The 24,596-nt window shown below is 39.3% G+C and overlaps 1 protein-coding gene across 1 annotated transcript; it reads right to left on the minus strand.

Moving 5' to 3' along the window:
- Nucleotides 1-313: 313 nt before the first annotated feature.
- On the minus strand, nucleotides 314-22,673 carry LOC124990605 (taste receptor type 2 member 39-like). The gene is made up of 4 exons (XM_047560767.1): nucleotides 22,480-22,673; nucleotides 20,919-21,024; nucleotides 19,069-19,180; nucleotides 314-1,239 (listed from the first exon to the last, which is right to left on the minus strand). Exons 1-4 carry the CDS (start codon nucleotides 22,671-22,673, stop codon nucleotides 314-316), a joined length of 1,338 nt encoding a protein of 445 aa, XP_047416723.1.
- Nucleotides 22,674-24,596: the final 1,923 nt, after the last annotated feature.

The raw sequence follows: 24,596 nt of genomic DNA on the forward strand, positions 1-24,596 counted from the left end.
GTTCAAAGCCAGCCTCAGCAAAAGTGAGGTGCTGAGCAACTCAGGGAGACCCTGTCTCTAAATAAAATACATAATAAATCTGGGGATGTGGCTCAGTGGTCGAGCATCCCTGAGTTCAATCCCTGGTACCTCTTAGCCCACAAAAAAGATTGTGCCCCTGAAGCAAAAGAAACCCACATAAGATGAAAGGAGGCAGATCAAGTTGGAGAGAGAAAGTAGGAGGGAAAGGAGGGAGAGAAAGAGAGAGAGAGAGAGAGAGAGAGAGAGAGAGAGAGAGAGAGAGGAGTGTGAGGAGAGTGCAGGTCTGGTTGGGTCAAGTCCTGTGTTCTTCTTTAGGTGATGATCTCAGAATCTTCTCTTTGGGGTACAGATGAATTTGAGACCAAAGCTGCTTCCAAGCTCTTCTTAACCCAGGGTTGTCTTGAATCAGTAGAACTGAGTGACCAGCTGGGTAGACAGCCATAATGATTTTGAACAAAATGTTCCAAGGACTACTGGCATCAAAGATGTTGGACAGATAGAGAAATAGGGCAATGGCATTGAAAATGTAGAGAATGAGGAAGTAGCTGGTTGCTTTGATGGCCCCCATGTGAGCCTCCATGCTGGGGTCCCTGGAGCCAGTAGCGTGACTTCTCATGTGCAGGGTGTGTCTCTTGAGAGAGACAATCAGCAGCGTAGCCGTCACGATGAACATGATCACAGGAATAAGAATCCCCAGGTTAAAGAAAAAAACCAGGTTGAGCACATTAGTCTCAGTAAAGTGTACCTTCTTTGTGGAGTTGGAGAAGGGGATAGTAATAGAATTGTTGCAATACATAGGGTAGATGTCCTTGCAGAAGAGCACGCTGGAGATGAGGGAAATAAACAATGACAGCCACAGGAGCCAGGGCATCCATCCAGAAATTCTCCACTTCAGCTTGAGGAAAAGTGGGTGGGAGAAATTGGCAATCTTCACGAAGTAGAAGAAGCTGAGCCAGGCAGCAAACCAGAGACTGCAATAATTTAAGAACATGAAACTTACTTTGAATGAATCATATAAAACATCTTTGTTATAAAAAATTGGGGATGTAGAGCTCAAGATCACTTCAAGCATCATGAAGCTTTGGAGAGCTATTCTGGATACACTCAGGAAAAGCAGGATCCTGCCATTTGTGGAAACCACCTTTTTCTGAACCCATGCAACTGCGTTGATAGCCATGATGAATCCATTTGCAATGATACCCACCATGCATTCAGCACCTATAATGGCAAAAATTAAGATAAAGGCAAATAGTGACAATTCTTTTTCTGGGGAGTTGCAGGGTTCAGCCATCCTAAGCTGTTGTCCTCTTTGGAGTCTGGAGGAAAAAGTCTCCTAAGCATTTGATGGGCGGATCCTTGATAACTGCTACTATTCATGTCAAAGAAGGAAGCAGTAGATGCATCATTTCCAAATTCACTCCATTTGTTTGTCTTAGAATTCTTAGTTCTAAATAGGCCAATGCAAATAATGGGAGGATTTGGTTCCTAATCCTCTCCCTAATTTCAGGCATGTTGATATTAGTTTGATTAAGGGGCTCAGGCCCTTGCTTAAGCTGTGCTTTATAAACCTCTGACATGGGAGTGAGAGGCCAGGCTTGGTTATTTGAAAATTGGCCTTCCAAGTCACCATGTAGCTTAGTTTCACTTGTGAGTTTGGAGAACTATTGAAAATAAGACTACAAAGACACATTCATATTTAAAGCTTAATTTGTGCTAGGCAATGTCCAAACAATTCATATGTTATTGCATCGAATCCTCACAGCAACAACCTTATAAGGCATGTACTTTTAATACTGTCATCTTGCAGACTGAGGAATCTCAGGTAGATAGAGGATGAATTACTTGTCCAAAGCACACCACTAGGGAGTGACAGAATGGGGACCCAAACCCAAATCACTTGGTCCCAGAGCTCAGGTTCTTGCCCACTGTGGAATACCACCTAGACCTGTGTGGATTCCTTTCTGTGTGCAAGACTGACTCAACTGTGACATTTTTTCCTGGTAACCTTTTACGATGGTCTTACTATCTTACTATTAAAGGGGAATAATAAAGCAATAAGACACTAATTTTTAAGAGATAGGACTTTGCAGAACTAATTACTCAAGGTAAAACATTTCTTTAATTTCTTGTGAGTGATCACACACACATACACACACACACACACACACACACACACACACACACACCCCTTTTATTTTAATGAAACACTTGGAAAATAAAAGTTAAAGGAAAATTTCCCAGTTCCTTCACAGGGTAGGCTGACCAAACTTAGGGTAAAATAACACCTTGGCCTTGACCATCATATTTTGGACTCTTAAAGCCAAAAGAGATGAAGAAAGAACCACTTTTTCTTGAGGAAGTTTGTTCTGATTTTAAAATGTAAATATGGGCCATACAATAATAAAATGGACTTCCCAATTCAGAGTGAATTCACTTTTATGAGTGCATACCACTTTAAAATAATAATAAAGTAATTCTAATGAATGATAACATTTGGTTTTTCCTTTACTCAAGGTTTCTTTCAAATAAGGCAAAAACTTATAAAATTGTTTTTCTTTTTTGTGACCTGATCAACTGTATGAGATATGTTACTTTCAATCTTACTATTTCATTTTAAAATCTCTATTTCTGAGCCCTAAATATTCCCGTTGAACACAGAGTAGTATACAACTATTGCTCTCTGGTTGCTTGTCTCATAGAAGTCCTGGAATCTCTAGGAACTCTGATTTGTCAGGCTTTGTCCCACTTTTGCTGATCCAGGCTTGCAAGGGCATGAGGGGAAATGTCAGGGTCCCTTCAATCTGATGCCTCTCTCGTCTTCCGCTTTGCTCACCACTGTATCCTACCCCTATCTCCTGGTCCAGTGCCCACTACAGATACTTGGTGGGTTAATGGATGATTTACCAGTGCTACTTAGCTCAGAGACGCCCTCTGTAAGAACAGGCATGGAAAAACAGCACTTCTACCTCCCCCCAACCTTAACCACTCACAGGACCTACACTTAGATCAAGTGTGGGAGCAGGAGCAGCGAGGTGGAGTGAGAGTAAAGGAGAGTTTGTGGAAACCATCTGCAGAAGAAACACTGGTAGAGACAGGACAGAAGGAGATGCAGAAGCAGAGCAGCCAGACCAGGCAGTGGGCAGGAGCAGGGCCATGATGTTCCCAAAGGCACTTTAGAAGATGCCCTGGTTGTCACAGCTCGTGACAAAGTCACTTCCTGCAATGGAAAGAGGATTTTTTTTCTTTTGGTATGAAGGATTAAAGCCAGGGGTGCAAAACCACTGAACCATATCCCTAGTCATTTAATTTTTTTTTTTTTTTCATTTTAGGACAGAGTCTGGCTGCAATTACAGGCATGCACCACCAGGCCTGGCTAAGAGGATTGTTTATGGGAGTCCCCAGGGCCATCTGAGGTGGGGTGAAAGCAGTGTTTGAGGTAAGAGATGATTTTCTTCAAGTAGAACTGGGAACCCATACCTAAAGGGCACGTTCAATTTTCTAAAAACATCCCGGGTGTAGTCACATGTATTTCTAAGCAAGGAAAATGCAGCAAGAAGAGTCTGACCCATTAAGAACATAGGAATGGCTTTTAAAAGTCCGCTATATTTGGATATATTTTTAGTTTTTTAGTTTGAAATAATTTTTGACATCAAGATGCATTGTAAAGATAGTTAAAGATAGTGCAGATAATTCCCCTCTCTTTACCCTTTACCCAGCTTCTTCTAATGGTGCAAAACTGAAACCTAAATTAGCACTGTTAAAATACTATTAGCTAAACTTTTGGCTTTATTTGGATTTTTCCAGTTTTTCCACTAATATCATTTCTATTCCAAAATCCAATTCAGATTGCCGCGTTGCATTTAGTGATTATGTTTGCTTAATGTCCTTTAAACTGTAACAGATTTTTGGTCTTTCTTTTCCTTTCATGATCTTGACAGTTTTGAAAAGTAGTGGTTCGATATTTTGTAGAGCATTCCTGGGTTAACGTTTGTCTTGTTTCTTCATGATTTGACTGGTTTTGGATTTGGGGTAAGAATGACATACGAGATGCTATGCAGGGGCATATCATGTTAGTGTCTTATTGCTGGTGATGTTACCTTGATTACGTAGCTAAATGGGATCTGCCAGGTTTCTCCATCATAATACTATCTTCCTGCTTTCATATATTCTTCAAAAGAATATATAAGTAAGAATATATAAGTAAGTCTGGCCCTATTCAAGGGGAAATGAATTAAACTTCACTTCCTAGAGAGAAAAATCTGGAAGAATTTGTGTATATATTTTAAACCACCACAGTAAAACTCTGGAGGAGATAGATACTTTGAAGCTATGCAAATATCTTGTTTTTCCTAAAACTCTTACCCACTGATTTGAGTATTCATCAGGATGTTGCCTATAGCGATGATTATACTACTGAAGTACTCTGATTTTATATTTCCCTCCTTCCTTCTTTCTTCATTAATTATTGGTTTTGTTTTTAAAATTTTTGTTGTGCTCATGGTACCTTTCCCATATCCTTGTGTGGCGGGTCCTGTGGGTTTTTTCTCCCCCCTTGTGCTTGTTTGTGCTTGTTCCTAGGGATCCCGTGAAAATATACTATAGGTCCATTATAGTTTTGATATTAGAAGTGATTTTTTGGTATGAAAATATAAAAACTTTTTAAAGTAAAAATTAAAGGACTAATAGCCCACAACTCATCTAGGGCTACTGTAATTAGTATTTTTCATTTTAATCTAATTTTTACATGGTTTATTTTAAATTATTTGTAAAAGCAAAGAAAGAAAAAAAGAAATAAAAATAAATATTTTGCCCCTTTGCTTGTATTTTGTAAATGATTCAGATATGTTATTTTTTTAAAAAGTTTTTTGACACTTGCAGTTTTTAAAACCAATTCATCTAAATTCATTTTTCACTTAGCAACAGTAGCAACTAGAAATAGTGCTTAAACAAAATAGAAGTTTAGTCTGTACTATATGGAAAACTAGAAGTTGACAGATATGACAACCCTGTTTTACAGAGTCCTCTGGGTAAAAGTTTCTTCCAGCTCATGACTCCACTACCACTCGATGTGGCTCTCAACCTCATCCAAGGTGGCGGCACCTACATCATGGTGGTTGTAAGGAAGATAAGACAAGAAAAGGAAGAGGCAACAGATCTTAATGTGACCTAAGTAAGACTCCCCTAAACTAAAAAGTAGCAATGCTTCCTGCAAACCACTGGCTGCCTAGTAACATTGCAATATTTTCCTGCAAGGGAGGCTTGGAAATGCAATTTCTGTAGATAATGATGTGTTTGGTTGAACATTTGATTATGTTGGATGAAGAGGAAAAGATAGATATTGAGGAAAAACTAGTAGGGTCCGCTGCAATCATAACAGATGTTTTGAAAAATATGTTAATGAATGCAATTTGTTAATGTTTTATTTAGAGATTTGCATCTATATATCTCATTTATTTTTAACTTTGTTTTCTTGTATTGTCATTGTGTAGAACAGGTTATAATTATTTCATAAAGTCAGCTTTCTAAAGTTCATTTTAAGCTAAAAAGTAGCTTTCTTTGTTATGCTAGCCTTCAGTATTGTTCATCATTAAAAAAGGATTATCCTTTCCTTTGAAGATTTGATAATCCTCACTTGGATTATCATATGTTCCTTTTTTGGGGGGGAAGGTCTGTAAGAGAAGGGAGATATTTGATTACAAATTCTATTTCTTTCATAGTTATCTAATTAGTTTCTCATTGATGGGGACTAACTTTATTTATAATTTTTTTCCAGAAAATATTTTATCTCAAGCAGACTTTCAACTTTCTTTGGCATAAAATTATTCACATGAGTTTGAAATAAATATGCACTGTGTCTACAGTTAGTGCCCTTTTCCTTGTTAACATTTTTTGTCTTTCTCCATAATTGGCATTTTTCTCATTTTTCTAGACTTTTCAACTTCTACCCCAAAGATTCAGTTCTGAATTTTGTTTATCCTCTCTTATTTCTTTGGTTTCTACTGCACTAATTTCTTCGTTTATTTTTAATATATTTTTCATAGTCTTTTCTATATTTTATTTTGTCATATTTTTAGTTTCTTGAGTTGAACAACTGATGAATAGATTTTTGAGGTTTAACTTTTTAAAAAAGAAATAAATATATTCATTTATTTCTATGTACCATGTCATGTGCACACTATAAAATTTGATGTGAAGTACTTCCATTGTCATTTGTTTATAAATACTTTACAACTTTCTTTACGTAAAACATGCACATGTTCACACATATTTTTGAGTACATATTATATGTCTGGTACTCAGGACATATTCACACATTTTTTTTGAGTACATATTATATGTCAGGCACTCAGGACATAGGAATGAAACATGTAGATCCTGCCCCCAAGAAACTCTGGAGATTAATGTTGCTAGATGCTACAGCTGTAAAATGTGTTTCCTCTTGATGGTTTAGGATCTGCTGTATGCCGGCTACCTCTCAGTCTGAGTAATAATTGGGTAGAAGAAGCTGGCCTAATAAAGCTAGGATTAGTGTCCATTATAGGTGCCTAAAAGCAGACTCTCTGTTCCGGTACAGCTAATCTCAATTACTGATCTTGTAAACAGATACCTCAGCACAGGAAGGAAACAGACATCTAGGCCACATATTTTTAGTTCATTTCATTGTACTCACAGGTTAAAGCATCATCTGTATATGAATTTCCTGTAGAAGATAAAAGCAAAAATCGTTTTCATCTTCACCTCTCCAATCTCATTTTCTTTCTCCAGTGGAAACTATTTTCAATCCCTTTATCTATTTCATTTGATACTTTTCTCCATGTTTCTAAGTAACATATTTATTCTGCTATCTCTTGATTTTCCTCCCCATTTTTGGGCACTATGTATTGATTTCCAACTATGAAAGGTGAAGATTTAAGTCTATCTTTTTCTCTGTATCCCAGCTTACACACACTCACACACACATACAATCTATTCACCATTCTCCTCGCCCATTAGTAATGTAATATTGGTAAAAATGGAATTCAGTATTCACATTAATGTGACTCTGAAAATACAGTTTATAGTTGAATTTGATATTAGACCCTAAGTTGTATTACTTAGACAATTTTTATTTTGCTCTTATCTTTAATAACAATTTGACCAGGCAAAAGATTCTAGATTGAAAGATCTTTTCTCCTAACACTTTTTTAAAATTTCAATTTCTTTATCTTTTGTTTATGATATTTGTTATTTTTGATTAGAAATACACTGCCATTCTTTTGTAGATTTTTATTTAATTTATTATTATTATTTTTTAATTTTCTGCAATGTTCCTACCATATTTCTAGTTTGACATTTATTGTTATCTTTAAATTTTTCTTGCTTGGCATTCAGAAGAGAATATAGATGTAATATTTTATATATTTCTTAAAACTGGGGAACTTTCAGCAAATGCATCTTTAAGTACTGTTTCTCAAGTTTTTCTCCCATTCTTTTCACCTGGAATTTCTATTAGACACAATTTCTCTTTGTTTAAAAAATATTTTTTAGAAGTTGATAGACATTTATTTTATTCATTTATTTATATGTGGTGCTGAGATTGAACCCAGTGCCTCACACATGCTGGGCAAGTGCTCCACTACTAAGCCAGAACCCCAGCCCCACGATTTCTCTTAATACTTAAATATCTCAATGTTTTTGTCTCCTTATTCCATACTTCATGTGGGGTAGTCATCTACTTTATCATGCAAATGGATCACTTTCGAGAGTGGAAAAGGTGCTACAATGATTAAAATTATATGTTATTTGAAATAAAAATTTTTGACTAAAATTTTTTATTTGTTGGTACACTGATAAAATAGATCTAGTCTAAAAGTGTTTTTACAAAATCCTTCTAAAATAACGACATTCCTTTCTACAGTGAAACAAAAGGTTCTTTTTTTTTTTTTTTGAGTGATTAGATTTTATTTTATTTATTTTTTTTTTTTTTACGTTTACATAGGGTAATGATGTTTATTTTATTTTTCCCCTCCCCCCCACCCCTCCCACCCCTCTTTTCCCTCTACACAGTCCTTCTTTCCTTCATTCTTACCGCTCTCCTTAGCCTAACTCTAAACCTAACCCTAAACCTAATGCTAGCCCCTCCCACCCCCCATTATATGTCCTCATCCGCTTATCAGCGAGATCATTCGTCCTTTAGTTTTTTGAGATTGGCTTATCTCACTTAGCATGATATTCTCCAATTTCGACCATTTGCCTACAAATGCCATAATTTTATCATTCTTCATTGCGGAGTAATATTCCATTGTATAAATATGCCACAGTTTCTTTATCCATTCATCAACTGAAGGGCATCTAGGTTGGTTCCACAATCTGGCTATGGTGAATTGAGCAGCAATGAACTTTGATGTGGCTGTATCTCTGTAGTATGCTGATTTTAAGTCCTTTGGGTATAGGCCAAGGAGTGGGATAGCTGGGTCAAATGGTGGTTCCATTCCAAGCTTTCTGAGGAATCTCCACACTGCTTTACAGAGTGGCTGCACTAATTTGCAACCCCACCAGCAATGTATGAGTGTTCCTTTTTCACCACATCCTCGCCAACACCTATTGTTGCTTGTATTCTTGATAATCGCCATTCTAATTGGGGTGAGATGAAATCTTAGGGTAGTTTTGATTTGCATTTCCCTTATTACTAGGGATGTTGAACATTTTTTCATATATCTGTTGATTACTTGTACATCTTCTTCTGTGAAGTGTCTGTTCATTTCCTTAGCCCATTTGTTGATTGGATTATTTGTATTCTTCGTGTAGAGTTTTTTGAGTTCTTTATAGATTCTGGAAATTAGCGCTCTATCTGAGGTATGGTTGGCAAAGATATTCTCCCACTCTGTAGGCTCTCTCTTCACATTTCTGATAGTTTCCTTTGCTGAGAGAAAGCTTTTAAGTTTGAATCTATCCCAGTTGTTGATTCTTGCTTTTATTTTTTGTGCTATGGGAGTCCTGTTAAGGAAGTCTGATCCTAAGCCAACAAGTTGAAGATTTGGACCTACTTTTTCTTCTATAAGCTGCAGGGTCTCTGGTCTGATTCCGAGGTCCTTGATCCATTTTGAGTTGAGTTTTGTGTAGGGTGAGAGATAGGGGTTTAATTTCATTCTATTGCATATGGTTTTCCAGTTTTCCCAGCACCATTTGTTGAAGAGGCTATCTTTTCTCCATTGCATATTGTTGGACCCTTTGTCTAGTATGAGAAAATTGTATTTATTTGGGTTTGTGTCCATGTCCTCTATTCAATGGTACAAAAGGTTCTTTGTACTGATTAACTGAACATTAAAAATAACAGATAACAGACAATACTTTTTGTTGTATATTGATGTAATGAGCTTTTTAGTTATATTTATTTCTAATACTGGGTCACTGATATTTTTCTAAATAATGTATTTAAAAATATATCTTTTTGATCTCTCTTATCTTCATAAAATTACCTGCAGTACTCTTCCAGGTTGTATTTTATGTTGAAATGATGATGACCTCCATTGACCTGTCTGTCTCTGAGCACTGAGAAAGTAGTATTTGTAGGTTGAGATAAATAGTGCACGATAAGCAAATTCTGGTACATAGAGGGCATTTTCAATGCTAAACTTTTGCTTTTGCACTGCATTATGTAATTACTCAAGTTTCCATTCAGAAAAAAGTTCTTAAAATATTTTGTAAAACAAAAATCAGCAAATAAATTTCTCTGCTCATGATTTTTAAAATATTTTGCTGAATTTAAGTTCTGAAAAATTCTAGTCCTCAGTTTGCTTCATTATAATGCAGAATATATATCCAATTAAAAAATAACTCTTCTTTCTGGTAGATGGAATACTCTAGCACACTTTTTAAATTTTGGAATTATGTCTTTAACACCATTGAGCACCAATCAGTGGCTTAATCTGTTCAATTTGTCCTTTACTTTCATAGGGACAATGTTAACTCACCCTCTTGAGTTGTGGGTCAATTGTTGCAATTTACTCAAAGCTTTAAAAACCGAAACACTTTTTTTGCTTCTTTGTTTAGTACTTTAATCATATGTTTCCCTGATTTTCTACAAAACTAATACAAATTTAGAGGAATTTTTTTACCAAAATATTCAATGTAATTGTAGGAGTTAAGGCCATTTAAAAAGTATTTTTGCAAAGACTCAATCATACCTAAAAAATGATTCATAAACAGGAAGGGAAACTTATTACCATGCAGAGTATTTTTGCTTTTAAATATGAGATTCATCATACAAATTTGGTAGGTCAGTTGCTCTGCCTACATAAAAAATATTTGCAAAGTTTATAAATTACAGCTTCTATTTGATTGGTAAAGTATCTCAGATTATTTGAATGCTAATTTGAATTATATTTGTACCACCCAAAATTCCATTTGTCTTTGTGTTTTGCAGATTTATCAATTTAGTAAAAACACAATTTTTTTGGTTACATTGTGCTCCATTGAATTTGCATTCACATTATTAATTGCAACACAAACCATTTTTATCTTCAATGTTTACCTTTCTAAATTAGCTTCAATAACACATACCAGAATGTCAGCTATTTTAACTTCCACAGAAAGAACTTCCAAAGCTTTACTTTGATTTCATGAGTTGGATGAACACAGTTGAACATTATTTGAATTAACTTTGTAATATTTGACTATTATTTGATTCTAATGAAAATGATATAAAACTGAGATTATGTTATTAGGAGTTTTTTCCTTCCATTAACAGACCCAAAACATCAATAATTTTTAACTCCTTTTTTTTTTTTTGTATACACACACACACACACACACGAAATTGAAAGTGTAAAACTTGGAATTTTACTTTTTCCTTTTCCATGTAGCTTCCTCTTTTTTCCCTGTCTAGTTACTCTGGCTAGGACTTCCAGTACTATGTTGGTTAGAAGTGGCAAGAGTGTGAGTCTTTGTCTTACTCCTGATCTTAGGGGAAAGTCTTATATATTTTTGTGGAGCATGATGTTGGCTGTGGGCTTGTCATATATGGCCTTTATCATATTGAGGTAGTTTTCCCCCATACCTAGTTGGTTGAGACTTTTTATCATAAAGTTGTCAAATTTTGAAAGATATTTTAGGGCTGGGGATATAGCTCAGTTGGTAGAGTGCTTGCCTTGCAAGCACAAGGCCCTGGGTTCAATCCCCAGCACCGTGAAAAAAAAATTTTGTAGAATATTTTTCTACAGCTATTGAAATGCTCATGTGATTCTTGCTTTTCCTTCTGTTAACGTGGCGCATCATGTGTATTGATTTGCCTCCTTGCACCCCAGTGACGTTTCACACTTGGTCATGATGTATGAGTTTGGATGGGCCGTTGAATTCTGCTTAAAGATTTTGTTGAGAATTTTTGCATTGATTTTCACAGGAATATGGGCCAGTTGTCTTCTTTCCTTGTAGTAGCCATGTCTGACTTTGATATTAAGATCATTCTGGCCTCATAAGATGTGTTTAGAAATGTCCTTCCTCAGTATTTTAGAAGCATTTGAGAAGAATTGGTGTTAATTCTTTTTTACGTCTGTTAATTCTTTTTTAAGCCATCTGGTTCTGGAATTTTCCTTTTGGGAGGCTTTTGATTCCTGATTCAGTCTCCTTATTCACTACTGGTCTCTTCAGATTTTCTACTTCTTCATGATTCAGTCTTGGTAGGTTGTATGCTTCTAGAAATTTATCCATTCTTTCAGGTTATCCAATTAGTTGATGTTCAAATTGCTCATAGAAGTCTCCTATGATTCTTTGCATTTCTGTAACACCATTGTAATGTCTTCTCTTTCATTTCTGATTTTATTTGTGTCTTCTCTCTTTTTTCTTAGTTTAGATAAAAGTATTTGGTCAAATTAAAGATCACACTCTACTGAGAAATGGGAATGAAATTCTGTCTTCTGCAAATGCACATCTACGTCACGTTTAGGCGTGTCTTTTCAAAGTACCAACTAATTTTTGCAGTAGAAGCTGATGCTCCTGCAGCAGGTGTGAGTCTAGGGCTCTCAGCTGGTTGGTGATGTTATTGAAGCACCGTGATAAATGGCAAATGTCAACAAACATATTGTGGTAGTTGCTGTAAAGTTCATCATCCACTTCCTTGACATTCAAAAATTCAGTAATTTTTCATTACCATATGCTAGGTTTTCCTGAGCTCATTGTGCCAAACGTTTTATTGCAAATAAGTCAAATAACAAACTAAACATGCAATCAGATTCACACCGTATGAAAAACAACAAAATACCGTCCCTGGAACATTCTGACCCCTTCCTACTTACTCTACCACAGTTCTGGCTCAGCCTATTTCCTACGTGCTTTTCATGTCCTCTGAGGCTCTAATTTCTCATTTTTCCTACTGTTGTCTCCAACTGGTGGCCTGGAGGCTCCTTAGGGTTCTCAGGTTGCAGCCTGTGCTGTGGCACAGCTGGTACGCAGAACTGTTGTGGGCAGCAGCTTCTTCGCCTTCCCACAACCATCCAAGCTGGCACGAGTCAGCTGGCTGGAGACTCTCAGGAGTGCACCTTGTTTCTGCAGTGAGTTCCCTGGGCTCTGTCCTTCCAAAAAGAAGCTTTAGTTTGGCTATTTCTGGAAATCGTAGGGAGAAGCCAACTGGGGGTTTAGTGGGGGTATTTCATATACTTCTGGAAAAAACCTTGGCAGAAATTGGAATACAAGGCAAAAGCACTCAATCCATCCTGGCATATTTTAATTCAACCAACTAAAAATCAAAAATATGAAGACAAATACTAAATCCAGACAGGGTGCTGGAACAAAAGGCATAAACCAATATGTGAACCCTCTTCTTTGGCCCTCGATACATCCTTCAACTTTATTTTCTAATTTACAGATGTTTTATTGGGTTCATCTCAGTTTGTTTCTTTATTGTCATCTTTAAAAATTTCTGTGAACATTTTTTACTTTGAAAGATTTCGAATTTGATACTTTTCCTGTTTATTTCTTTTTGCTTAATTTCTGCACCTTTAAAAGCTTTCTGCCTCATAAAAAAAAAGGAGGAAAAAAAACAGGAAAGAGAAGCACATTAATAACTCTCCCCAAATTTCTTCCCCTTTTAATACTGTTCTGTTGGTTTAATACTAGATTGGCATTAGGTTTCTATATGTGTCTTAGAGTTTGGGTCTGGAGTTTTACGTTGAACCAGAGAGTCTCTCTGCAAGTCTCCCCTCCCTGTCTTTCGGTCATTGCTTCCTGGTCTTTGGTTTCTTGGTGCAGAACTGGTACTGACATATTGGTATTGGTGTTGGTTCTGTGACTTGTGGTCTGTTCAGATATGTACATTTCGGTAACCACTTGACTCCTGATTGTATGTGGTTTTTCTTCAGAATGATGTCTATCTCTTCTTATCCCTTACCACGATTTCAACCCTAAAACAAGACTAAACTTTCAATGAGTTTTATTTTGATTTTCTTTTTAGGGCTTATAAAAGTGTCCAGTTAGCTGAAATGGCTGCACCAAAGGATACAGATCCAAATGGAGTCATTTTGTCAAGACGTCTGATAAGATGGAATGGTTTTCTCTTCCTTCCCGTAGAAGCTCCTGTTGAGGTCCCACCATATCCTCTAAGTAGCCATCCTTCTCATCATGCAAAATCTTTCTCTTAGTTTCTATTTCCCTAGGGACAGATTTCAGACCACGATTTAATTTTTGTTTGTTTGTTTTGCCATTTTTTTTTGGTACCAGGGATTGAACCCCAGGGGCACTTATTCACTGAGCCACATACTCAGTCCATTTTTGTATTTTATTTAGAGACAGGGTCTCGCTGAGTTGTCTAGGGCCTCACTAAGTTGCTGAGGCTGACTTTGAACTTGCGAGCCTCCTGTCTCAGCCTCCTGAGCCGCTGGGATTACAGGCGTGTGCTACAACACCCAGCAAGACCAAGATTTAAATGTAAACGGTTTTTAGTTTTTTTTTTTCTTTATAATTTAGAAAACACTAACAAGGAAGTGTAAGTATTGATATATCCAGGGAAATATAATAAACAAAGAATATAATATTAAACCATTATTATTACCACAGGCAAAACCTGAAGCTTGATCATGAGGGGAATGTCTGGCAAATTCTGTAAAACGCGTGACTAACAATTATACACCTCAGAGGCACAAGAGCTTGGGGACATCCATGCCAATTTCCCTAAGTCACAGGTTGAGGGTTGCTCCTCAGGGTTTTTTTTTTTTTTTTTTTATTGTAAACAAATGGGATACATGTTGTTTCTGTTTGTACATGGAGTAACAGCATACCATTTGCGTAGTTATACATTTACATAGGGTAATGATGTTCGATTCATTCTTTTTTCCTTCCCCCCACCCCTCCCACCCCTCTTTTCCCTCTATACAGTCCCTCCTTCCTCCATTCTTGCCCGCTCCCACCCCCCATTATGTGTCATCATCCGCTTATCAGTGAGATCATTCGTCTTTTGGATTTTTGAGATTGGCTTATCTCACTTAGCATGATATTCTCCAATTTCATCCATTTGCCTGCAAATGGCATAATTTTATTATTCTTTATAGCTGAGTAATATTCCATTGTATATATATGCCACAGTTTCTTTATCCATTGATCAATTGAAGGACATCTAGGTTGGTTCCACAGTCTGGCTATTGTGAATTGAGCAGCTATGAACATTGATGTGACTGTATCTCTGTAGTATGCTGATTTTAAGTCCTTTGGGTATAGGCCGAGCAGTGGGATAGCTGGGTCAAAAGGTGGGCCCATTCCAAGTTTTCTAAGGAATCTTCACATTGCTTTCCAGAGTGGCTGCACTAATTTGTAGCCCCACCAGCAATGTATGAGTGTACCTTTTTCCCCACATCCTCTCCAACACCTGTTGTTGCTTGTATTCTTGATAATTGCCATTCTAATTGGGGTGAGATGGAATCTTAGTGTAGTTTTGATTTGCATTTCTCTTATTACTAAAGATGGGGAACATTTTTTCATATGTTTGTTGATTGCTTGTAGATCTTCTTCTGTGAAGTGTCTGTTCATATCCTTAGCCCATTTGTTGATTGGGTTATTTGTATTCTTCATGTAGAGTTTTTTATATATTCTGGAAATTAGTGCTCTATCTGAAGTATGAGTGGCAAAGATATTCTCCCACTCTGTAGGCTCTCTCTTCGCCTTGCTGATAGTTTCCTTTGCTAAGAGAAAGCTATTTAGTTGAATCTATCCCAGTTATTGATTCTTGCTTTTATTTTTTGTGCTATGGGAGTCCTGTTAAGGAAGTCTGATCCTAAGTCAACAAGTTGAAGATTTGGACCTACTTTTTCTTCTATAAGCTGCAGGGTCTCTGGTCTGATTTCAAGGTCCTTGATCCATTGTGAGTTTATTTTTGTGCAGGGTAAGAGATAGGGGTTTAGTTTCATTCTGTTGCATATGGATTTCCAGTTTTCCCAGCACCATTTGTTGAAGGGGCTATCTTTTCTCCATTGCATATTTTTGGCACCTTTGTCTAGTATTAAAAAATTGTATTTATTTGTGTTTGTGTTTGTGTCCTCTATTCTGTACCATTGATCTACCTGTCTATTTTGGTGCCAATACCATGCCGTTTTTGTTACTATCGCTTTGTAGTATAGTTGAAGTTCTGGTATTACGATACCCCCGCTCCTCAGGGTTTTTAATGTCGCTCTGTTCACTGAGCCCTTCCAACCTCCTGTCTGTGTGAAAAATGATCTTTCATTTTTCTAGAGAAATCCACTAGTTCAGGAATTCAGGTCAAGGCAGGAGGAAATTGTTCAGAGCACATGGAAACGGAACGTTGGAGGGACAGGCACAAGGCACCGATGGTAATTTGAGGCTTCATGTTGCAGCAGACTCTTGCCACTCCAACCTTGAACCGTCTCTTGGACTGCATGACCGCCTTTCCCCGTTTTGTCTCCATGAGCCTAACTATTTGACTACCTCGTGGGAGTGGAAACATGCAGTGTTCATTCTACGACTGGTTTATTTCCCATAGCATAATGATCCCTGGGTTTATCCAGTTGTTGGAAGTACAGAATTTCTTTCTTTTTAAAAAATGAATAATATTCCATTATGATTTTAAGACCCCAACTGTAGCACCTCATCATCCTGTCATTCCAAAGAACAGAGCATCAGTTCTATATGGACAATCCTGTATTAATCAGATGTACGGAACAGGAAGTAGCAAGCATGCTAGATATCCTTGGGAGACACAGGCCCAGTGCAGATATTTAAGGACCTACCAAATAGGAGGATTTTAGGGGTTCAGTGGTCTGGGGCATTGCACCTTGACCATCTATCACTGAAAAAGAGACACAGTGCTTGGGAGACCTTGAATTTTGGAGGCAGCATTTACTGGACTCTGTGACTAAAAGGAGTGTCAGTTTTGAGTACTCTGCAGCTGGTATGAACCTTGACGTCAGCAGTCCTTTGTTTTGGCAATATAACCTGGAAGATCCTATGAAGCTACAGAGACACATGGTAGATTAATGATACTGGCCATAGTCTCTGATAAAACCAGGAAAAGATTTGCATAGTAGACCGACAGGATTCTGGAACAAGACCATACCATCTGCACCAGAGGACTATTTTTCAGAAAAGGAACACATGGTATGCTCATGCACTTTATAAATAGCCAAACCAAATCCATGAAAGAGCAAGAGGCTATGGGGCCAAAATTACCCATCATGGACAGCTGAGATTGGTCCAGAGGACTTAAATTACAGAAGCGGTTCACATCCCGTGCAAACTATGTCTGCTGCACTAACAAACACTCCTCCTTTAGATTCTAGCTGCAGCTTCATGGCAGTGAAGAAGGTTCTGTGACCAGGTTTTGAAGGAAAAAGTCCAGATATGGTTCCCAGTAACCTCAATTTGTAGTTTTGAGCCAAAGGTGGACTGTTGTCACATTAAAGCTTCTCTCTGGAATGTCCTAGAAGAGCCTCCTGTGGGGAAAATATTCTCAGCTGGCATAGCAGCACGTAGTACACCTGGACATGGACAGAAGTACCTTGACCCTTGAGCAGTGGAACATCTCTTGGTTGGTTGGTCAGGAATCTGGTAGGATTAAAAATGGAATATTCAATATAAGGAGGTCTGGAGAAGACCATCTGGATAAAGCTCTGGATGTGAAAGCAAAGAATGTGGATCTTTGTGTCCCAGGTTAGTGCTCATGAGGCAGATCTGGAACAGAGGAGATGGCAAACGTGAGGAAGATAGGAAGTCTGCTTTAGTGGATGTCAGTCAGTCTCTGTCCTCAGTTTGGTGCTTGTGTGATGGCTAATGAGGCCATGATTGATGGTATGCATAGGCTGGATGGTAAGGATTCCCCTTCACTAGAAATGATGTAGGTATTGCTTCCAAACCTTCAACAGCAGAGACTAATATTGAGATCTCAATAGAGCACCATCTCTGAAGGAGATGAACCAACCATTTTATAGAATAATAACTTTACTGGATCCCTGTGACTCTAGAAGGGGCAGTAGTTCGTATTTGCTGGGAATGATAGATTCTTGCTATGGAAGTGCCTTTCCTGTCTGTAGTATTTTTGGTCAGCTTCATTATCTTAGGGCTCATTGAAATGTCTCGTTTCGAGGCACAGGGTTCCATCTAAATCTCCTTAGGCCAAGAGACTCTTTTATTATTATTATTATAAAGTTGCAACAATGGGCACATGATCAAGGGATCTGCTGGTCTTTCCATTAACTATATCATTTGGGAACTGCTGCCCACACAGTATAATAAAAATCCTATAGCTAAGTAGAGAAGGAGACTACTTGGTGCTCACACCCTGTAGGATGACAGTGACATCCTTTGAGTTGTGGCATGTGTTTTAGAAGAATGGCTATTAAATAGTGCTGTGTCTTTGATAGCCAGAACATGTGAGCCTAGGAACTCGGGGACAGAAATGACTTCTCTTACCATCACTTCCAGGTGTGGAGATACAAAGTCATAGAGCATGTGCGTAATTAACTGGACTAAGTAACGCCAGACTGTTTGCCAAAGTCTGTACCTATGTACACCCTCCTACCATCAGTGCTGAATGGTTCCTGTATACTCTTCTACCCCACTAATGTTCGGCATTTTCTAACTTTCTAAGTGGGCCATACTGTGAGGAAACACATGGGTGTGTATGAAGAGCTAACACTCTTGAAATTCTGGGCATCTTCTTCTGGCCCAGTTGAAAAGGACTGAGGTATAATCATTTTAGGACCTCGGATGTGTTCACCTTGCAGTTACCTGGGAGGGGCATCAGGGTGAAGTTGACCTGAAATGGTGGGGAGACTTGTAATCTTCCCTCAGTTCTGCCTTTGGTCCTCTGTGTTGCCCTGGGGGCAATTGCTTATCCCCTCTCTGAACATCTTCTCTTCTTTGTCAAATGGTGAAACTAATTCCCATCTTCTTTCCTCACCCAGGAGGGAGCCTGTGCTTATTATATCCAGTCTGAATGTTTCTGGGGGGACCAGTGCTATCAGAACCCTCAGGATATCTGGACAGATGCAGTAGGAAGTTGTCAGAAGAGGACACAGGACATTTCAAAGCTGAAGGAAGTTTATTTTACCACCCATGGAGATCCCCCAAAGTCAGGGAGTTTCCCCAAGAGGGAGACTGCAGGAAGGAGGAGTCAGGCAGGTCTCATTCAGGTGTTATGGTGACAGCGGCACTATCAGACACACGGTGACCAACTGCAGGATACAAGTCCTCATCAGGAGGGCATATGTCCTTCTCTGAGACAACTTCAGCATTCCCTACTATGGTGGTATTTTCTAGAGAGGAGAAGCGGGACTTTGTTAGGCCACTGGACTCCACATGGCTTCACCTCTGCTCTTCCCTTGAGGTCGTGCCCACAACCTCTTCCTCTCCCTCCTACTGTGCCTGTGCTCAGCTGCACTTCCTGGTCTTATACACAAGGCACAGCCAGGACCAGCCAACCTCCCTTTCCTCACCTTGCGCCCCTGCCCAGGCTTCCTGTCTGTGTCTCATTCTTACTCCAGGACCTTTCCCTTTGCATTCTGCCACATCTGGTTTCTTATTTTCACCGAGACCTCTCCTCCTATCTGACACCCACACTCAGGCACTTACCCGAGGTTGCAGCATACCAGTAGTAGTTCTGTGGACGACACACACAGGCCGTGTAAACCAAGTGGCCCTGGGAGTAGTTAATGCTTGGGTTGTCCTCCATACTGATTTTAACCTGAGGAGAATAAGGTACGGAGGGGCTAAAAATATAGAGCTGGCTGAGCCAGTCCAGGATGAACCACTACACAAAAAAAGCAGTCCTTGGGGCACTGTGGGAAGGGGTCACCAGGAAGGTCCCCCCAGTTATGCCACATTTGACTTTAGTCACCTTTTTTCTGTGATTCTCATTATGTGCCTCATTCAACTTTAATCTGCACTGTTAAAAATGAACAAAAATCAAAGTTTTCTTGGGCACAGCAAGGGACTGAAATTTAACAGGTCTGAAGAACTTTTCAGATATCACATTTGCTTCCTTCTCATGGAGTGGACATAAATGAAGCTGCCTGGGTCTGGATGACCCTGACTCATCCCTTCTTTATTTGGGCAATGGAAGACCCAAACAGGCACCATTGCTGGGATGTGTTCAGGGCCTCAGTGGGTCTTTACCCAGTCCAGGGCTGAGGATGGTCTTCCCCCAGTCCAGGAAATGACAATTTCTCTGGGAACCCAGAAGGATATGGAGTTGGGAGACACCAGTTGGTCTATTCTGGTGTGGTGAAATGCCAACACTAGCCCACCAAACAAACAAAATCAGCTTCTCATGCCAACTGTCTGCTTTCCGGCTTTGTGACAAGGTACCTGCTCCCCCTGCGCTTCTCTTGCTGCCTCTGGAGGAGTGTTGATCCCTCTCTTCCTTGTCGGAGTTTATGAGTTTTTGTGCTTTGTGAGTGATTGAGCTTTAGGAATGTAAAGTACCAGGTTTATTGTGCCAACAAGCACACTTGGAGTCTGAAAGCACTTGGCTGACTAGTACTTAGCACCTGTTTTCCCTCGGTCAATAAAATAATAAAATTCATAATTTATAATTCAATTCAATTTAATTAAAGAGACGAGATAAGGAGCGACTGAATTTCTCCAAAATGGTGAAGAATCTTCTGGGGCCAGACTTGAGAAAGTATCAGGATGTGTTCCTGGCACGGCATCAAAGGAAACCTCTGCTTCTCAAGAGCATTTCTAGCATTATTTACATTTAAATAAATATCAGGTATGATTTGTATTTCTCTTAGGGTTTTTGGTACCTCTAAAATTTTGCCTTGTGTTCGTGCCTGTTTTCTGAAAAGCTTAAGGAAATCTTGAGGGAATTGGGCATTGGTGTAAAAAGTGGTGGAGCAGGAGGGCACAGGGATTTGGAAAGCTCACGAAAGAGAGCAGGGGCGGAAATGGAAATAGTGACTGGGAAGGCCAGTGCTGCCTGATGGAAGTCTCCTAGGGCTCCCCACCACTGTCCCCTGCAGCTCTTCTTCCGTCTGCCACCACCTGTTCAGTGTCTCTCCCCTCCTCCACCTCATTGTTGCATAGGTTAGTGGCAGGGCTTAGGGGTAGGTGGGAGCATAATTCATTGCCACCCAGTCTTATTTACCTTTGTTTTTACCTCCATTTGTATTGATTTTCCCTCTTTCCTTTCTTTTTCTTTCTTCCTAATCTCCCCTTTCCTGGTGAATCAGAGTCCTGACTCCATGATTAAAAGTTACCACTCATTCATCTTTTGCCCAACAACGTTTCTTCCGTTTTACGATGGAATCCATAACACATGCACTACTATCAGGGAGGCTTGAGGTTCGAGGCCAATGCACACAAAAGCATTTGTAGGTGAAGCATTTGGCAAGATGCTAAATCATTTCACCTAAAACGGGTGGTGAATATCGACATTCTTGTTGTTATCTTCCAACCCTAACTCCCAATTTGTCACTCACCTCCATGCATTTTTCCACATTATTTGTGACTGTGAGTGTTATCAAAAATTCTTCATTTGGCTTTACCAGTTGAGGAACTGCCACGCTCAGTGAAAGTATGTTCTCTCTGGATAAGACAATAGAGGCAGAAGCTCAAAGTCAGATCAAAGTCGAGGACTGAGGCATCCTGTTAGGGAGGGGCAGAGGGAGCAGAGGGATGTTACCCAGAAGGGCCAAAACTTTCTCCTCTAAGAACCCCCACATGTGTTTATTCAGGACATTCTTATTGATAAGAAGAGAAAAATGTAGGTCTGAATGAAAGGTCCACTAAAGAAGGTAGGAGACTGGAACGGGAGAACTGCTTTCCCGCCATCTTATATTCCCAGTGGAATCTCCACAGTGTTGTTCAGGGCCAGAAGTGATTTGGTTGCACAACAGTGTGCTTCGGCAAAGAGCGTTCACCCTTTTCCATTTTTCTTGTGGAATCATCTCAAAAATCCATAAAAGTGTCTTACATTAGTAATGTAAGTTCTACATTAGTAGAACTAGAAGAAGAATATGATATCCTAGGAGTCTGAGAAATTTATCACACTGGTGAACTAAGGTTCATTAACTCATTGTTCATAAGACTTAAATAGAGGGGAACCTAAAGGTTCTACTGAGTCAATCAAAAAGGGTTGACTCCCAACTGCGTGCAGTTTGTATCGTCCACTACATCCCCTGTCCTATCTGCTTCTCTTTGAGAAATGCCCAGGTTTAGCGGGTATCACTTCTTCACCAAAATCTCCATGGCTCCATTCCCATTCAGATACTTCTTTCTCTACATTCTGTCTGCGGCATGTCTAAGTCTCTTAGGGAACTCCGTATGTCTTTCTCAACCTCAATGCTTCCTTCTTGTCAAAAGACAGAGTCCCCTTCCAATGACTTTTTCTCCAGAAAGAGTTGGAATCTCACATTTCCTTTCCCCACTTTTGGCAGACAATTATAGACCTGGAGACTAGTTTCATCACAGGGATCTTGCATATGGGAACTGTTCCTGGAAAAGATGGGGTTTGGGCTCATGTTTCTACATTCCTTTGTGTTAGAGAACCCTGCTGAGGTTGTAGAGACTCTGACTCCAGTATATAAGACAGATCTTAATGAGATGGGGAGTACTTTTTCCAGTGAAGTGGTAAGAACTGTGTGAGTTGATGGTCAGCACAGCCCTGCGTACTGGTAATGACCATGCCATGGCCCCTTCTATATTATTGAAAGACCTCATCCCAAGCTTAACTCACAGGCATTGACCAAGCCCACATCTCTGCCCATGCTATCCATTTAGGAGAAAAAGATTAGAATGATAAACTTGGGGCAGAAAAATAAATTGAAACACAAAGTAATAGCTGGACATGGGTTTGATAACTTCCACAACAGGTTCTGAGTAGATAAAGAGTGAGACTATGAGACATAAAGTGTGAGTATGCCCAGGAAGTGTCCTCTGCAAGCAGGAAAATAATCTTAAGGAGTAGGATGTGGATTTCTGGGTTGGGAGGATGGTCTTCCCTGGGAGATTTTCTGTATCAAGGAGAAAAGAGTGACTTACGAATCATCCTCAGGTATGCTGGTACCAAGCCTCAGGAAGAGAACCAGGAGCAGAGTGGCAGGGCTGGGCTTGAATACAAGCTGAAGAGCATGCATGCTGGAGGATGTGATGTCTAGGACCTCTGTGCACCCAGAGACCAAGATCACTCCTTTTAACTGTAGCAAGAAGACACTGGAACCATTGGACAGGTCCATTCAGCCAAAACCATCATACTTTGGGATCACTCCCATTGCCACCTTGTTTGTTTTTCTGCAAGAAAGGTCAACAGTCAACTAGAATTTAAAGTCAGAGTGCGGTGAAGAAGGAATGTATTAATCCTTGTTTGTCAATATCTGGTTAGAATATCCCCAGATCATGTTTCGACTTTTGTAAACTGGTTCTTTTCTTCTTAAACTCCTACTTCCCAACATGCTCTGGGTCTGCTGGATCTATGAAGTATATTCTTGTCTTTTTATCCTCTGGATAACTTCCTATTGACACCAGTAGCCCCAACTTTAAAAGTTTCTATAGTTTCCACTCATTTCCCCGATTCACATCTTTTGACACAATAGGTCTTCTATAGGAAGTGGTGCCTTCAATTGTATAGAGTATGTTTAAAAAATCTCAAGGCACAAAAATAGAAAGAAGTCATATGAGAATGGGGCAGACCAGATATCTTTGGTAGGTTTTCTTATGAACCTGATAGTAAGCAAGAAGCTGAGCACACTTTCTTTCCATATATTGGCCCACTAGAAGACTTGGATTTATGTTGTATGTGTCAGAAATGAAACTTTCCAGGGAAAATCCTATAATCCCAGTCCTATGTTTCTCTCCTTTTAATCACTGTTTAGCCTGCCTCTTCCACTTTTGGGGAATTCAGAGGTGGAGACAGATGTTAGACCCCCTCTTTGAAGGACCACAAAATCATCTCCAGTCATCTGCAAGAGAAGACATGGGCTGAAGGAGAATGACGGTGAACAGGGAATTCATGGAATTGCCAACCTAACATCCAAGTGGGAGAACTATGGAACAGCTGAGGGTCCTACGTCAGGAGGGAAGGTGAACTCTGAGAATGGATGGGTTGGGATAGCTAAAAATGCTGCACTCCTACCCCTGTAGAGTCCCCCTGGAGAAATGGAATGCTGAAGCTAAACAGGACCTTGAGATGCTTCAAGGTGGGAGCAAGACTGAGGGGCACTTCTTGGGAGTATCTGCTGTCAAACAATAGGTGCTCAGCAGAAAGTCTTCTTACTTAGTTTCTCTGCCATTAATCCCTATTTTTCTAATCTCATAAATTTGTCTTCCTTTTTTCTTTTCTCCCTTCTTTCTTCCCTTTCTTCCATTCATTTATTTCTTATTCAAAATGTTATTTTGAAAATAAGTAGCACTTTAATCACTCAAAAATCAAAATTAGGTGGCTCCAGCCTGGCCCCCAGCCTGGGCCCCAGCCCAGCCCTCAGTCTCCAGTGAGGCCCTGGGGTGGGGCACCCTTTCCTGTGCCGTCTAGTGCCTGCATTGCGATTGACCATCTATCAATGTGTGGGGTGTCTCTGCCCGCAAGCATGGATTATTCCCCACCTGGAGGCCACCATCCCTAGTGGGCAGTTCCCTTCTTAGGACAACGCATTATCAAGTACCTCTCAGGCATCTCCTCTGAGGACTAGGAGGTGTGAACGGTATAGAACTTTTTTTATTAGTAGTATTATTACCATTATTCCAACCATTATTCCAATTATACCTACTATTATTCCTTCTTTTCTTTTCTTTCTTTCTTTCTTTCTTTTTTTTTTCCTTCAGTGCTGGGGATTGAACCCAGGGTCTTAGGCTTGCAAGGCAAGCACTCTACAACTGCACTATCTCCCCAGCCCCTTTTCTTTTATTAATATTTTTCTCCCTCTATTTTCCTCTTATCTATCTGTTTCCTTCGAGACTCTTTCTCCTTTTTCTCTTGCTCACAACCAATTTCTTTTAATTCTGCTTTCACTATTACTACAACCTAGCACCTCTATAGACTCACTTCTTGTCTCATTAATATTATATCCTACACCCCTCCCCATCCTCTTTGTCGACCTTTAGAAATTGTGGTCCTTATTGCAAACCTATTATTTATGCTGTAGATAATAATTGAACTCATCAAC

The sequence above is a fragment of the Sciurus carolinensis genome, chromosome 8, assembly GCF_902686445.1.
Source record: "Sciurus carolinensis chromosome 8, mSciCar1.2, whole genome shotgun sequence".
In the NCBI taxonomy this organism is placed as follows: Eukaryota; Metazoa; Chordata; class Mammalia; order Rodentia; family Sciuridae; genus Sciurus; species Sciurus carolinensis.